The following is a 17,278-nucleotide window of genomic DNA, read 5'->3' as shown; positions in this document are numbered from 1 at the left end:
TCCAGAAGATATACCTGGGACCATTCCATTATGGGGTGAACTTCTTCTAGAAGAGTGTGGCTCCGGGTACCGCCCTGCCTCTGGATTTATGCCACCGCTACCCTGTTGTCCATCCGAATTAGGACGCTCTTCCCTCGTAGTAGAGGTGCGAAGGCTAAGAGGGCCTGGAATGCCGCTCGGAGCTCCAGTATATTTGAGACTATCCCCCGAGCCGGGAAGTGCCAGTGACCCTGGGCTGTCTGATCCAGGTAATGAGCCCCCCAACCTCTCTCGCTGGCATCTGATGTCACTATTTCTGGTTTTGGAGGGGCTATGGGCCTGAATCTTCTGAGGTTGGGAGGTCGAGTCCACCACAAAAGAGAGAGTCCTACATGGCTGGGGATGCTGATGAGTTGGTGCATCGAGGTTCCATCCCACTGTCTGAGAAAGGTGTTTTGCAAGGTTCTCATGTGCCATTGGGACCATTGTACCATGGGTATGGTTGATGACATCGAGCCCAGCATACTGAGGCAGGCTCTGGACGACGTGAGATTTGAGGACAATAGATTCCGAACCTTCCGTACTAACGGCTGCACCTTCTCTAAGGGTAGTTGTACTCTGTTCCGCTTGGTATCCAATTCTGCCCCCAGGAATACCATGGATTGTGATGGCTGAAGGCTGCTCTTCTGCCAATTGATTAGCCAGCCGAACTTCTGGAGGGACGAGATTAGGATCTCCCGCTGGAGGAGTAGAGTCTCCCGATTTGCTGCTAAGAGCAGGATATCGTCCAGGTAATGATGTACCCGCAGCCCCTTTTCCCTGAGGAATGCTATGAGGGGGAGAAGGACCTTTGTGAATGTCCGGGGAGCTGAAGAGATCCCGAATGGTAGACATCGGAACTGGTAGTGATGTTGGCCGATGGAGAAGCGCAGAAACTTCTGGAATGCGGGGTGGATTGGCACATGAAGGTAGGCGTCTATCGACAGCATCCAATCTCCGAGATTCACTGCCATGAGAATTGACTGGAGACTCTCCATCTTGAACGCTTCTATTTGAATCCTTCTGTTGAGCCTTTTGAGGTCCAGCACGGGCCGTAGATCCCCTGATTTCTTCCGCACCAAAAAGAGAGGGGAATAAAATCCCCTGCCTCTTTGGTGCAAAGGAACCTCCACGATAGCCTTCTTCTGGAGTAGTTCTGAGATGTATTGAATGAGTAGCTTCCTTTTGTCTAGGGAAGACGGTATCTTGGTGGGTTGGAAAGTAGCGCGAGGCAATGCCCCCATAAAGTTCCATTTGTGGCCATGTCTTATTGTGGAAAGAGTCCATGGGTCCTCTATGTGTTCTGACCATATTTGTGCGAAACTGCTGAGCCTGGCGCCCACCTGAGCTGGGTGGGCAGGCAATACTTCAAAAGGACTTCTGCTGATCCCCTGCAGTATTGGCCCTGGGCTTCTGACCCCTCGCAAAGGGAGGGCGAGTAGGTCTCCAATCCCTTCTGAACTCCTTGCCGGGGCGATAGGACCTGGCCTCCCTGTATCTCTCGGGCAGATTACGCCTGAAGGTAGGACCTTTCTGAGGCTTGGGCCTCCTGTCGGAGGGAATAAGCCCCGACTTTCCTCCAGTGACTTTGGAGATTGCCGAGTCCAATTTCGTACCGAACAGGCTTGTGCCATCATACGGAATCTTGCACCAGTTGGATTTGGAAGATGTGTCAGCGACCCAAGGTTTCAGCCATAAGGCTCTGCGGGCCATCACTGAGGCTAACATGGACCTGGCCGAAGAACGAATGACGTCCACCGAGACCCCTGCCACAAAGTCACCGGCTAGCCTGATCTCCTGCAAGGAAGATATTATGTCCCCCCGGTCGGCACCTTCTAGGAGAGCCTTCTCAGCGCTGGCTGCCCATACGGAAATGGCCTTGGCGACAGCCGCTGTGGCAATAGCTGGTCTACATGCTCCCCCCGCCGTGGAGTATGCTTTTTTCAACTCCAGGTCGATCTTGCGGTCGAGAACGTCCTTGAATGAGACCGCGTCTTCTATTGGCAGAGTGACGTGCCTGGCGAGCCGCATAAGGGATGAATCCACAACAGGAGCGTTGATGAGGGAAGCGATCTTAGATTCCTTCAGAGGATACAATTTAGCAAGTTTGTTGGACAGACCGGGCCGCTTGTCCTGTTTTTCCCACTCTTCCTTAATGAGGTCCTCCAATTCCTCAATGAAAGGGAACAGTTCTGGATCCCTCCTTAATTCGGGGAAGTATTTCCCAACCTTTGGTGGTTCCGACACGGGTTCTTCCCAACCTATTGTCTCCTTAACCGAGCGAGCAAAGGGTTCGACCAGGCTAAAGTCAAATCCGGACACGAGCTCTCGATCCTCCTGATCGGAATGAGCCTCTATTAGCTGGGCATATGGGCCCGAAGCGGATGAAGTGCCTGGGATGGGCTCATCACGGTCCAGAGGATGTGCCGTCCAGATTGATTCCTGTGCTGGCTCCTCTATGTGGTATCGGGAAGAGAGATCCGTAGCCATCCTGGCGTCCGTCTCCTTTTCTTTAGTTGCTTCGTTGAAGCAAGTGCGACATGCTAGCTTTCCTGGCAAAGCAGTAGCACCGCAGACCCAGCAGGCATTTGCTGCAGGACGGGTATGGTAGCGCTGGCGGTGGCATGAGGGAGACCGTCCGTGATGAGACCGGCTGTGACGGGAGCGGCTGCGGCGTGATCGGCTATGCCTTGATCGATGGTGTCGGGAGGAAGATCTTGACCGACTTTTACGGGACCTCCTGCTTGATGCATGCCTGGACCTCTCCCTGCGCCGTGGGCTTGCGTCTCTTGGCCTAATGGGACTGCAACAGAAGGCAGTGTTAGCGGCCGGCTCTCTTTTTTGTCTCTTCTCTACTTACCTAATAATAAGGCGGTCTCCATACCTTGTTTGCTGGTAGTGGTCTGCGAGGGCAGTGGGCTCCATGAGGAATACAGGAAGCAGCAGAAGTGGAAGCTGAAAGGGAAGCCAACAGATGGTTAAAAAATAAATAAAAAAATAAATAGCTATAAGCCATTTGACTGGAAAGGTTAGAAGGGGGAGATGATCTGCATACCCAGGGAGAAATCCCTGTAGATTTCGGGCAAAGCAGCAGCCTTAGGGAGCAAAAAGAAATTTTTGTCTTTTTAAATTTGGCGCCGCCGTCGCGTCGCTGATGACGCGTACGCGCATGCGCAGTAGCGTCTCGCGCATCCCGGCGCCATCTTGGATGAGGGCGAGGGAGCTCTCTGGCGTCATTACACTGCTGCGCGCCTGCGCAGGATGTCCGGGGGACGCGGCGGCTGAGGAACTACATGGCTCAGAGAGCCTGCTTTGTGAAGGTACAAAAATGAAAAAGTTAATAAGTGCAAAGTATCAGAACTTCAGCTGGGCACAGTAAGGTTTGTAGAGATTCGTTTTTATGGTAATAGTAAAGATAAAAAAAAAAACGAAGGGGAACCCAAAGAGGAAAGGAGAGAGAGAGGGAGAACCCACTGCCTATTTAAGCTTATTTAAAGCTTGTCTATATGCCAGGAAATTAGCCGGGATTAACCCCTGAGACCACCAGAGCGGGGTTCCCCCTATAAAGCTCTATTAGAGACTGTACAAGGGGGACTTCCAAACAGGAGAGGCTGAACCTGCTGGGGCGATAGCGGTAGGAGACAAGCTGTACGTCCACGTCCTGTCAGGTGAGGATAAAAAAAGAGAATAATGCCGGGTGTCTCCCCTTCAAATTTATAGCTAACCAATCCTGTCAGGTTGTGGGGGCGGAGCCACAACCCAGTGTGTGCTGCCATGAATGCGTCAGGAAATGTCGTTTTTTTTCATCACATAAAGTGATGGTGTGTACGGGGCATTACTGCTTATGAGCTGGCATTCGCAGTGACACCTCACATGTGTGGGACGATCGCTGTTTGCATGCATGCGGGACTGGCGCCTGCTAGCACGGGGGGACGGGGCACTTTATTATTAATTTTATATAATTTTTCTTTATTTTTACACTGTTGCCCAATTTTTTTGTCACTTTATTGCTGTCACATGGAACGTAAACATCCTTTGTGACAGCAATAGGCACGTGACAGGTACTCTTCATTGGAGGTATCTGGGGTCTATAAGACCCCAAATCCCTTCTCTGCCATTAAAAGCGTTCAAAACACCAAGATCTGTGTTTTTTTTAATACTTTTGATTTTTTTTAAATGGACCCATTGACTTCTGAGTAAACCAGAAGTGATGTCATGTCATCGCTTTTGCGTTACCATAGTGAAGACCCAATCAAAGCCGTTCCCGGAATTGTTTGGGTGTCCGATTAGCCAAAGGTATGTGCTGGTTGGAAGCTTGGGTCGCCCGGTGGGATGGGAGAGTCTGAGCAAGCCGCAGAACCCGAAGGTCCATAGAGACATGGATGAGCAAGTTTTATGATGGAGGAACTTGACTGGGCTGTACAGAGTCCTGCCCTCAACCCAACAGAACACCTTTGGGATAAATTAGAGCGGAGACTGTGAGCCAGACCTTCTTATCCAACATCAGTGCCTGACCTCACAAATGTGCTTCTGAAAAATGGTCAAACATTCCCATAGATAACAGGACAAACTGAGTTTCAGCAATCATGGTCATTTAATCATTTGAGAACACATTATTTGCAAATTAAATTTTCACCTAGCTTACCTGTATTCATTGAGCTAAGGGAAACTTCACTTAGCAAAGTTAAAGTGATACTAAACACACACTGTTTTATTTACATTGTCCCTTCTATTTCTGTATGTGGATGATGGCACTGTCAATATTGTAATATTGTACCTTTTTCTTAATTGATATACAGCTGTCACATTAACCCAGATCTTTCCCAGCCTGTCTGCAGAGAAACATAAGCAGGAAGTGCTTCTAGTTCTCTGCTGTTGGTCACATGTTCAAAAAATAAACAGCCTTTGGAACAGAGAGTAAATATAAATAAATAATATCAATAAACTGTTTTAAATTGTCATACAAATTGTCATACAAATATATATCTGAAATCAAATCGTATGGGCCGATTTCTGCAAAACAAACCGTGTCACGCCTCTCCAGCTTGTGTCTTTGAATAACAGGAAGGAGAAGCCTCCACTAATATACATGTAATATCCTGCCCCATTGTATTTAGCTGGTTAGTGGGCATGGAGGAGGAGGTAGGGAGCGGGCTGTCATTTACACTGTGTATACGCTCACATGTGTGAATCAATAGTCACATGGGCTGCTCAGATGTGATAGGAAGGAAATGCTTAGCATAGAAACCCACTGAAAACTCAGCAGAGTTGCCACCACAGCTGCAAAATTCCTAGCTGAATTGGGGGCATGAAGGTGGAGAAAGAGAGCAACTGGATCAACCAGGTTTTGTTTTTTGCAGAATACAGAAAACTAATCTCATAGTGACTGAGTGAGTATAAACAGAACAGCATCTAATACACCAATTATTATTATTATACAGGATTTATATAGCGCCAACAGTTTGCGCAGCGCTTTACATCAGGGAAGACAGTACAATCACAATACAATTCAATACAGGAGGGATCAGAGGGCTCTGCTCGTTAGAGCTTACAATCTAGAAGGGAAGGTCAAGTGGAACCGAGGGTAGTTAGCTGTGGGGGATGATCAGATGGACTCAAATGAAAATACAGTTAGGTGTGGGAAGGATAGGCTTCTCTGAAGAGGAGGGTTTTCAGGGATCCTCTAAAAGCCAATAGAGAAGGAGATAGATGGACAGATTGGGGTAAGGAGTTCCAATGGCTTGGAGAGGCTCTGGAAAGTCCTAGAGACGAGCATGGGAGCAGGTAATGAGAGAGCTAGAGAGTAGAAGGTCTTGAGAAGAACGAAGAGAATGATTAGGTTGGTATTTAGAGACTAGGTCAGTGATGTAGCTGGGGGCAGAGTTGTGGATGGCTTTGTAGGTAATTGTTAGTATCTTGAATTTATTTTGTTGTGTGAGCGGAAGCCAGTGGAGGGATTGACAGAGAGGAGTAGCAGAGACAGAGCGGTTGGTAAGGTGGATGAGTCTGGGAGCAGCATTCATGATGGACTGAAGGGGGGTTAGAGTATGCTGAGGTAAGCCAATGTGGAGGGAGTTGCAGTAATCAAGGCGAGAGATGACCAGGGAGTGAATTAAGAGTTTTGTGGTGTCATTGGTTAGAAAGGGGCGTATTTTGGAGATGTTGCAGAGGTTGAGGCGGCAAGATTTGGACAGTGATTGAACGTGAGGCTTAAAGGACAGTTCAGAGTCCAGGACTACGCCTAGGACCTTGGCATGTGGGGATGGGCTGATAGTTGTGCCATCAATTTTGACAGAGAGATCAGGAGAAGAGGCACGTGGGTGATGGAAAATGATAAGTTACGTTTTGGTTAGATTGAGTTTGAGGAAGTGGTGTTACATCCAAACTGATATATCTGATAGTAGATTAGTGATACCTGAGGAGAATGAAGGAGTGAGTTGAGGGGTAGAGAAACAGCATGAATGTGGTATTGGAAGCCGTGGGAGGCTATCAGTTGACCCAGGGAGGGGGTGTAGATTGAAAATAGGAAAGGTCCAAGAACAGAACCTTGTTAGTTGTAAGTAACGCTGAAGGTGCGGTTGGATAAGTAGGTAGAGAACCACTGAAGAGTACAGTCACGGAGACCAAAGGTGTGGAGTTTTTTGAGGAGGAGGGGGTGGTCAACGGTATCAAAGGCAGCAGAGAGGTCCAGGAGTAGGAGTACAGAATAGTGTCCCTTTGTTTTGGCTGTTAGTATATCGTTTGTTAGTTTTAAGAGAGCAGTTTCTGTGGAATGTTGAGGACGAAATCCAGACTAAAGGGGATCAAGAAGGTTATTATCAGCAATAATTGTCGGTTGTAGACTAGACATTCAAGGAGTTTGGATAAAAAGTGGAGCAAGGAGATGGGGCGTAGGTTGCCAATATGCCAATATATCTTCGCCCTCCACACTAACTTGCGACGAAGGACAGGCCGACCTCACACCGCGCTGTCACTTGCGTAACAATGCCACTCTCAGCTGTGCCCAGCACAAAGATTTTCCAGCTTGCGGGACCAGAATCTAAGTGCCAGCAGCCTGAGACCGATTGTCACTGGGCTAATTACACAATTAACCCTTTAACTGCCACCACCCCTGTTTTAAAAGGCCGAGCCAGGGGATACTCGTGATTTTAGCAATACCAATTATGATTTTAGAATAAGCGTCTGCTCAGAGGCCTTACTCTACAACAGTAGCGCTCTTCAAGAGGCTGAGGTTTGTTTATAGCTTGCATTAAGAGTTTTAGGCTGCATTCACACCTAGGCGTAGGCAATAGCGGCGTTTTCCGGCGGTTTTTTTTCGGCGTTTTTTTCGCGCGTATTCATGCTAATATGCGCGTTTGCATACAGCGTTGTCCGACGTTTTTGTACTTAGACGTTTTTTTTTTAGCCAATAGGAAAAACTATCATCTTTTCATCACTTGTTGCTATGTTGGTAGATTTTTTTAATCTTCTGCATGGGCGACAAGTTCTATTGACAAAACGCCCGTAGCAAATGCTTGTTGTCGCGCAATACGCGCGTATCTGGCGTTTTACATTGATTTCAATGGAAAACCAAAAACGCTCAAATACGCGCATATCACGCGTATTGCGCGACAAAAAAGGGTCCGGAACTTCTTTTGACTACAGGCGATGCGCGTCAGGCGCATCAGCGTGCAGATGTGAACCATCCCCATTGACTTTCATTGCTTTTCGTCCCTCTGGCGTTTGTTCGCGTCGCGCTACATGCGACAAAACGCGAAGGTGTGAATGGGGTCTAAGACCCCATTCACACCTAGGCGTTTTTACGCCTGTAGCGCTACGCCGCTGCCGCCAGAGGGCTGAAAACAGATGTCCCTCTATGGAGATGGTTCACATCTCCACGCCGAACGCCGGACGCCTGTCGCCTGCCGCGTGAAAAAAGGTCCCGGACCTTTTTTTCAGGCGTCTTCGAGCGTTCGGCTAGGAGATGGCAATCATCTCCATAGAGGGGGTCATCTTGGGGCACATCTAGGCGGACAATACCGGCATTTTGTCGCCGCAAATCGCGGTACAAAACGCCGCTATTTCGTCCGCCTAGATGTGAATGCAGCCTTAAGCTCAAACAAGTTCTGGGACTTTTTAGATTTGGGCGTTTTTCTGCTTTTTACATAAGGCTGCATTCACACCTGAGCGTCGGTCGTTTTTTTGGCGCGTTTTTTTCTGGCGTTTTGTCGCGCGTATTTGCGCGTTTGCATACAGCGTCGTGCGACGTTTTTGTACTTCGGCGTTTTTTATTTTAGCCAATAGGAAAAATGATCATCTTTTCATCACTTGTTGCTATGTTGGTAGATTTTTTTAATCTTCTGCATGGGCGACAAGTTCTATTTATTAAAGCGACGAAACGCCCGTAGCAAACGCCCGTTGTCGCGCGATACGCTCAATTCGCGCGTTTCCCATTACTTTCTATGGAAAAAAAAAACGCTCAAATACGCCCAAACCGCGCGATACGCGCGACAAAAAAAGGTCCGGGACTTGTTTGAGCTTCGCGCGACAGGCGTTTGGGCGTTCAGGTGTGAACAGTCACCATAGGGAATAATGTTAATTCTCCCCTCTGGCGTTTGTGAGCAGTGCGCTTCAGGCGTAAAAACGCCTATGTGTGAATGGGGCCAAAAAGGTCCGGGACTTGTTTGAGCTTCGCGCGACAGGCGTTTGGGCGTTTAGGTGTGAACAGTCACCATAGGGAATAATGTTGATTCTCCCCTCTGGCGTTTGTGAGCAGTGCGCTTCAGGCGTAAAAACGCCTATGTGTGAATGGGGCCTTAGAGACAAGGTTAACACTTTTCAACATAAAGGTTTATTATGAAAAGGGCAAAGTTGGTGCAATAAAATGTTGTAGAAAATATGTTTTAAAGAGATAACGACAATATACAGCCACAAAGTAATAAGGTAGAATTGGAGAAGAAGAATACTTGCAATTAATGTCCAAGGGTTGATCATAGTTCGAACGATGAACTGGGTAATCGGTTCTCAAACTTGGCAGATGTTCCTGCTTGGATGGTAAAAAAGGAGAACTTATTGATAGTTTGTTATGATGTGGGTTTAGTGACATTTTAAATTCACTTTGCAAATACAACAAGCTCTCTCTACACCTTTAATAAATCAACCCCATAATGTTGGTTTGCTATACGTAATTTTTTCTCTCCAACTAAAATATTTTTTAGCCTTGGACAGAGTGGGGAAGATTTTTTTGCTGTATGTGTCCCATCTGGGAGATCAATCCTCTCTATTTTTCCTAGTCACCATTGAGTGGCTTTGAGCAATTGTATAATATGAAGTCCTTTGGGTGGAGTGCACATTCCTCTGTTTAATATATCAAACACCTGCGCATACAGTATTGTCAGTTTTATGCATGGACTGCTGCCAGAAAAATAAATGTTGTGTTTAATTTGGCAGAGGTTATGGTTTTTCTTATTTTTGAGGAATAATTGCCCATCATACCTCCCTGGAATTGTACTGAAACTTTTTTTTTTAGTGGCAGATAAGTCAGTGGTATGCAGGTAATGTCATTTCAGCTGCAAGTTTTGTAATTTATTGTTTCTTTGTCTTTATATTCCAGTGCACTGAAACCTCATTCTTTTTTGAAACTCGCAACAAAGTTGCCTGTAAACATCTATGGAAATGTTGTGTAGAGCACCACACCTTCTTCAGGTAGGTTGTCATGCCTAACAGTATACGTGTTTGTTTAATCAGAGTTGCGTTTACGGCTTAAATTACATATTTACTACATAAATGTTTCCTTGTTTGACGTAGGGCTTTTGGTACAAGGTAAAGCAGTGTTCTCCAACATGCGTTGATGCCCTATTCTTGTCTTAGGCCATGCATTTAAACCTTCACTCCTTAAAACTTCCCTTAACCCTTTTATTATGTTTAACCTCCTTCCTAACAATTCTTCAATATACCTTAATCCATACACATACACGAAATTAACACCTTAACACCCAGTCACCCACACATTGAACCTTAAACCTTAGTCTCATGCCGCGTACACACGGTCGTTTTATGTGATGAAAAAAAATTACGTTTTTAAAAACGTCACTTTAATTGACCGTGTGTGGGGGAAAACGTCGTTTTATGTCTTCTAAAAAACGACCAAAAAAAATTGAAGCATGCTTCAATTTTATGTGTCGTTTTTCAAAACGTCAACTTTTACTTCACAGAAATTGACCGTGTGTAGCAAAAACGTCGTTTAAAACGACGTTTTTTCATCCGCGCATGCCCAGAAGCTACTTATGAAGCGAGCTTCAATGGAAAAACGTGGTGAACGTAACCTCGCTTTGCTAGAACATTGTGAGAAAAACGATGGTGTGTAGGCAACTTCGTCTTTGAAAATTGAAGTTTCAAAAACGTTGTTTTTTACTTCACAGAAAATGTCTTTTTTTTTCATCACATAAAGTGATGGTGTGTATGCGGCATAAGGCTTACATTTTAACCTAACCTTAACACAGTTCCTCAATGTGGGCATAACCAGCCCCTTGCAAACCTAGATGTTAAAGAAGAAGTCTTGCCATGCGTAATATTTCTTCCCAAGAGACAAAGTGCACATATCACACTGATGGATTACTCCTTTCCATGCCTATCATAATGGCCCTTCAACTGCAGCACAACTGATTGGCTCTTTGTGTGGCTGTTCCCTCCTCCAACCTAAACTCTGCTTTACAGTCGACTGCAAGAGGTAAATGCCAAGTAAAATTCAAGCACTTGCACTGCTTGCATTTAACCACTTGCTTACTGGGCACATATACCCCCTTCCTGCCCAGGCGAAATTTGAGCTTCCTGCACTGCGTCGCTTTAACTGACAATTAAGCGGTCCTGCGACGTGGCTCCCAAACAAAATACGTCCTTTTTTTCCCCACAAATAGAGATTTATTTTGATGGTATTTGATCGCCTGTGCGGTTTTTATTTTTTGTGCTATGAACAAAAAAAGAGCGTCAATTTTGAAAAAAAAAAAAAAATACACAATATTTTTTACTTTTTGCTATAATAAATATCCCATTTTTTTTTTAAAAAAACATTTTTTTTCTCAGTTTAGGCCGATACGTATTCTATATATATATTTTTTGTTTAAATATTTTATTGGTATTTCAGAAAAGAATCATATAATGAAGCAATATACACATGAAAACATAACACATCAAACAGTAGATGAAATTGAATAGTTCAATAACAACCAAAAAGCAGCAGAAATCAATGAAACATGTATCATATAATCACATCAGTGGACACAGTTAAAAAGGTCCATCAGGGTCAGACTGAAGGATATGACAGTATATTCTAGTAGAGAATAACTAATCAAAAATGAATAACATTAATAAAAGGGGGAGAGTCTAAAAGGAAAAAAAAAAAAAAAAAACAGGTTTGTATCATTTGTATCAAAAGATAACATTTAATTGTATACGAAACCAGATCAATTAATACTAGAATGGTGAGTCAGGTTTTGAAACTCAGCAGATTTGGTAAAGCTTGTCCAGCAATTCCATTTATCATGAAATTTAACAGGGGAATCCAATGATTGAAAGATCAGATCCTCTATTTCAGCAATCCGTCCAACTCTTCGGAGCCATTCCAAAATGCTAGGAGGGGAAGTGTCTCTCCAGTGTGTCGGGATGCAGAGTTTGGCTGCATTAATCAGTTGTAAAACTATTGTATTTCTGTATATGTGGTGGGGTAATGAGGTGTGGTGAAGCAGCAACTGGGCAGCGGAGAAATCTGGAGAGTGAGAGGTAATAAGAGGGATAATACGGTGGACATCTTTCCAAAAGGGTTGTATAGCAGGGCAGTCCCACCAAATATGTAAGAGGGTCCCTAAAGAGGATTTGCAGCGCCAACATGTGGGAGGAGTGGTAGGGTTGAATTTATGAATGATATAGGGTGTCCTATACCACCTGGAGAAAAGTTTATATCCATTTTCCTGAATAAGGACATTCATGGAACCTTTATGAATATTATCGAGAATATGATGCCAGTCATTAGCAGAGAGATGTATATCAAGATCTCTCTCCCAATGCAGGATATTTTTATCCTTCTCGAGTACCGTATCAGAAAATAAAAGTGAATATGTTTTTGAAATAAGATGACGTTGGGGGTTCTCATTGACACATCATTTCTCAAATGGGGTTTTGGGCCTACTCCAAATCAGAGGAGGGTTAGAGTTTATTGCAGAGTTAAGTATAATTTCGTAGTCCATTTTGGAAATATTGAGGTCTGGAAATGTGAGACAAAAGGTATTGTAAGTTAGAGGTTTTCCATCAGTGAAATATATATTTTTGGTAAAAAAAAAACAAAAAAAAAAACGCAATAAGCCTACAGTGACTGGTTTGCGCAAAAGTTATAGCGCCTACAAAATAGGGGACATAATTTTTTTTTTTTAATTATTTTTTTTTTTTACTAGTAATGGAGGCGATCTGCGATTTTTATTGGGACTTCGACATTATGGCGGACACTTTTGACACATTTTTGAGACCATTCACATTTATACAGCGAACAGTGCTATAAATATGCACTGATTACTGTAGAAATGTAACTGGCAGGGAAGGGGTTAACACTAGGAGGCGAGGAAGGGGTTAAATGTGTACCATGGGAGTAATTCTTACTGTGGGGGGAGGGGACTGACTGGGGAAGGTGACCGATCTGTGTCCCTATGTACAAGGGACACAGCATCAGTCTCCTCTTCCTAACAGGACATGGATCTCTGTGTTTACACACAGAGATCCATGGTCCTGCTCAGTTACTGGGCAATCGCGGGAGGCTCTAAAAGGCGAGGACGTCATATGACGTCATATGACGTCCTGTCAAAACAATGGAGCTATCTTGTCGCCGTTAATTGACGTCGGCCGGTAGTTAAGTGGTTAAACAATACATTTAAAATGTTACTCCACTTTTGTTGATTCCTGAATGGGAGGATGTGCACTAATTATAACCACCTGATGCACATTTAGTGTTCTAATAAGGAAAACTGCAGTGTCTGCATCCCTTTAATAATAAATAATACTTAGAGAGTATCTCACCAAAAATGAAATTCCTATTGCAGGGTATGTGATACCTTAACTTGTGTCTTAGTGCAAATATCTGCTAAAAACCAGTAGGGTTGATCTACTAAAACTGGAGAGTGCAAAATCTGTTGAAGCTGTGCATGGTAACCAACTCCAGCTTGTTCAATTAAGCTTTGACAATTAGGCACACTGAACGTTAAAATAACATTATAAAAACGGCAGTAGTTTTGCAGTGAGTTTTTCAACTTTTTTTAGATGCCTTTCGCGTTTTTCAGCATTTTTCCGCATTAGTGTATTTTTTCAATGGATCAAAAACGTTAAAGGCGGGTGAGCGAAGTTTTTGAGCGTTTATCGACTTTATCAGCGTTAGAACGTTTTTACAGCTGAAAAATGTCTCTCGGAACCCACTATTTTTTTTTTTTTTTACTGCTCAAAAACGCCATTGCCCAAAACTACTGATAACAGCCTATGGGGGTTATTTACTAAACTTTGCACTACAAGTACACTTGAAAGTACACTTGAAAGTGCAATCGCTGTAGATCTGAGGGGGACATGCAAGGAATATAAAAAAAAACAGCAATTTAGCTTGCACATGATTGGATGATAAAATCAGCAGAGCTTCCCCCTCATTTCAGATCTTCCCATCAGATCTACAGTGACTGCACTTCCAAGTGCACTTGCAGTCTACTGCCAAAAACAGCTGCTGTTAAAACGTCCAAAAATGTCAAGTGTGCATGAGGCCTCAAACCGATTGGTTTCTATGCAGAGCTGCAACAGATTTTGTACTCTTTTGTAAATAAAGCCCGGTTTGCAAACACACAAGCAGGAAATAACATTTCTGTAAATGTTCTGTGCACCAACTGTGTACAGAACACCTCCAGATTGCCATATTGCATTGATTTTTTTTACTATTTAAAAAAATTACACAAGCTTCAGATTGAAATGAAAAGGTAATTTTTTTAAAACATTAAATAAAAAAAAGGCTTTTGTGACAATTTTATGCTATATTATTCTTTTAAAAAAAAACATGGGGTCCAAGAACTACGTCCACCTACACTATAGATACCACCACTGCGCCAAAGTGAATTGATGTAAACAAAATATTGATATAAATTCGATTAAGCTGCCACTTTAAAAAAAAACAGATAGTAATAAACAGGGCTCGACAAATCCCGGTCGCCAGGTCGCCATGGCGACTAGAAATAGGGTCTTGGCGTCTTGGCTTTTTTTTTTGTGAGATGGCGCCATCTGGTGGTGAGCCGTTGGTATTACAAGTTTTTACCACCAGATGTGTAAGCTGGCGCCATCTGGTGGTGGCCGTTGGTATTACAAGTTAAGCATTACAAGTTAAACAGCAATTCTAATGTAATTTTTCACTATTTTCACTGCCATCTTCTTCCCTCTAATTAGAACCCCCAAACATTATATATATTTTTTATCCTAACACCCTAGAGAATAAAATGGCGATCGTTGCAATACTTTCTGTCACGCCGTATTTGCGCACAGGTCTTACAAGCGCACTTTTTTGGGAAAAAATGACACTTTTTTAAATTAAAAAATAAGACCACAGTAAAGTTATCCCCATTTTTTTTAATATTATGAAAGATAATGTTACACCGAGTAAATTGATACCCAACATGTCACGCTTCAAAATTACGTCCGCTCGTGGAATGGCGACAAACTTTTACCCTTTAAAATCTCCATAGGCGTTGTTTAAAAAATTCTACAGGTTGCATGTTTTGAGTTACAGAGGAGGTCTAGGGCTAGAATTATTGCTCTCGCTCTACCAATCGCGGCGATACCTTATATGTGTGGTTTGAACACCATTTACATATGCGGGCGCTGCTCACGTATGTGTTAGCTTCTGCGCGCAAGCTCGTCGGGACGGGGCGCATTTTCTGGCTCCTAACTTTTTTAGCTGGCTCCTAGATTCCAAGCAAATTTGTCAACCCCTGGTAATAAACATCTACCCTAATACCTAGTGCAGTAAATTGTGGCGCTAATGTAATTATAATTATCATAAATGATACATAAACATCACCCAGTGATTTATTCACTTATCACTAGGTGATTTTTATGTATTATTTATGCTAATTACATTAGCGCCACAATTTACTGCACTAGGTATTAAGGTAGATGTATATATTATTATTTTAACAAAAGTATTAAAGAGGAAGTAAACATCCATGTATTGTTTGTACCTATAGGTAAGCCTATAATAAGGCTTACCCATAGGTGCTGTAAATATCTCCTAAACGTGCACCATTTAGGAGATATATACTGTATATGCAGCCGATGACGTCATCTGCGCATGCGCTCGGAAGGAACGGCCACCCGTGCCAATTCTTCAGAACCCTGTGCCATGACCGGCGGCTCCCATGCATGTGACCTTACGCGACTCCGACCAATTACACAGCTGAGTCCGCAGACCCGTGAAGGAAGACGGGGGAACATGGATGCGGCCTCCAGCAGTGACGACGAGGGCTTCGTTTGCAGGTAAGTTTCACATAATGTGCTAGTATGGGGTTTAAGCTATATATTTGCATTCTGTAAACCTTCTACAAGCTTACTATATTTGAAAAATATACTAAATTTTGTCTTTTAATATTCAATACATGCATGCTTAAAAATGCTTCTTCTTGATAGCTATTAACTGTTTTATAAACATATTAATGTATATTTCTTACATATTTAAGGATCCCAGAAAATGATTCAAGTACTTTATCGAGGAAGCTGACTAAGCTTGGCTCTCTGGGATCCCGGCATAGGTACAGGTGGGTCGAATGAACAAGCATTTATCTGTGGCTTATTAAAGCATGTATTTATATAATAGGTTGGACTTTGTTCGTCGATAGTGACTCATTGTGATATCATGTCTAGTGCTCAGTGTAGCCTCTCACAACGTCTGACCTCAGATGGGAATTCAGCCAAGCAAAATGGATCTGCATTGTGTAAATGTTTTTTGTCATATTCAGTGTTATGTTTGGACAACACATTAACCTAATTATAATGATCATGGCTGACCAGTAATTGTATCTATAATAATTATAGACACATTATGAGATAGAAGTGGGTGTGGAAAGGAGGCTCAGGCTAGCTAAGTATTTTGACAAAGAAACTTCTTACATTTGTGTTTATACCTAAGGAAAGGAAAAAGATGCATGAAAATACATATAAAATCATAACTTTTATTGCATTATCAACGTGTAAAAATTGGGTAGACAAACTAATAATTAAGAGAATGTTGGATGAATAAATACAAAAGCAGCAACCCCATACACCTTTCCCTAGCAGCGACGGCCCGTCCATACAGGGGCTCAGGGGCGCCACCCCTCCATTCACCCGGCCCCTAATTTACATGCAGGGCGCCGGATGCATGGATTCCAATAACATTTTTTTTTTTAGAAGTACATGATTAGAGCCTCAGGCTTTAATTGGCTTAAAAAAGGGTGGGCTCCGGGGACAGAGCACTGCGCACCGAGACCACCCACTTTTGTGACAATAGCAAATAAATTTTTGCTATTGCCTTCCTACTTCTCCTCCCAGCCAATTCTTGCTCAGAAAGTGGGTTCTGAGACAAGATTGTCCGAGAGGGGAAGTGATCCAATTGGCTGCTGAAGATCAGGAGGGAGGAGACGCAGGTAAAGCCACACATGGATCGAAATTTGGCCGGTTCAGCAGGGACCGGATGGGATTCGATCCATATATGGGCAGGCTGATTGTACCCAAGTCCATAAATTAATCGACTTGGGTAAAACAAGCCTGCCAGATTTCAGGATTCAATTACTGCCAGCAGCTATAGCTGTTAGCCGTAATCATTGTGTTCCATCAGCCGAGAAGGCTCCCCTCCGGCACAACACAGTACAGCTTTAGGAGGCATTCTCCCATCAACACTGACTGTGTTGATGAAGGAATCAAGCAATTTTCTTTCTTTGAATTCATGGTGGAATGAAAGAAAATTGAGTCATCTATGGCCTGCCTGAGTTGGTAAGTGGAGTCCTAATATTGTGGTGATGATGTTTGTCCACTAAATCTGGCTATGGGAGCACTTGGAAACATTAGTACACCCCTCACATTTTTATAAATATTTTATTATATCTTTTCATGTGACAACACTGAAGAAATTACACTTTGCTACAATGTGTACGGACAAACTTTTCGGCAACAAAAGTCCGGTGGTGCCTAGTCCGACCGTGTGTACAGCAAGCCATCGGACTTTTGTACAAAGTGCAAA

At 43.5% G+C, this 17,278-nt stretch overlaps 1 protein-coding gene across 2 annotated transcripts in view; it reads left to right on the top strand.

The window, feature by feature from the left end:
- EPB41L4A (erythrocyte membrane protein band 4.1 like 4A) overlaps positions 1 to 17,278 on the top strand; it is a 412,465-nt gene that overhangs the window by 281,886 nt on the left and 113,301 nt on the right. For both annotated transcript variants that reach the window (XM_040343429.1, XM_040343421.1), the window contains 2 exons: positions 9,611 to 9,702; positions 15,741 to 15,818. In XM_040343429.1, coding sequence (XP_040199363.1) covers positions 9,611 to 9,702; positions 15,741 to 15,818 — 170 coding nt within the window. The remainder of the gene's footprint in view (positions 1 to 9,610; positions 9,703 to 15,740; positions 15,819 to 17,278) is intronic.

The sequence above is a fragment of the Rana temporaria genome, chromosome 1, assembly GCF_905171775.1.
Source record: "Rana temporaria chromosome 1, aRanTem1.1, whole genome shotgun sequence".
NCBI lineage: Eukaryota > Metazoa > Chordata > Amphibia > Anura > Ranidae > Rana > Rana temporaria.
Note: the sequence above shows the minus strand (reverse complement) of the source record. Positions and strands in the feature narration are given on the sequence as shown.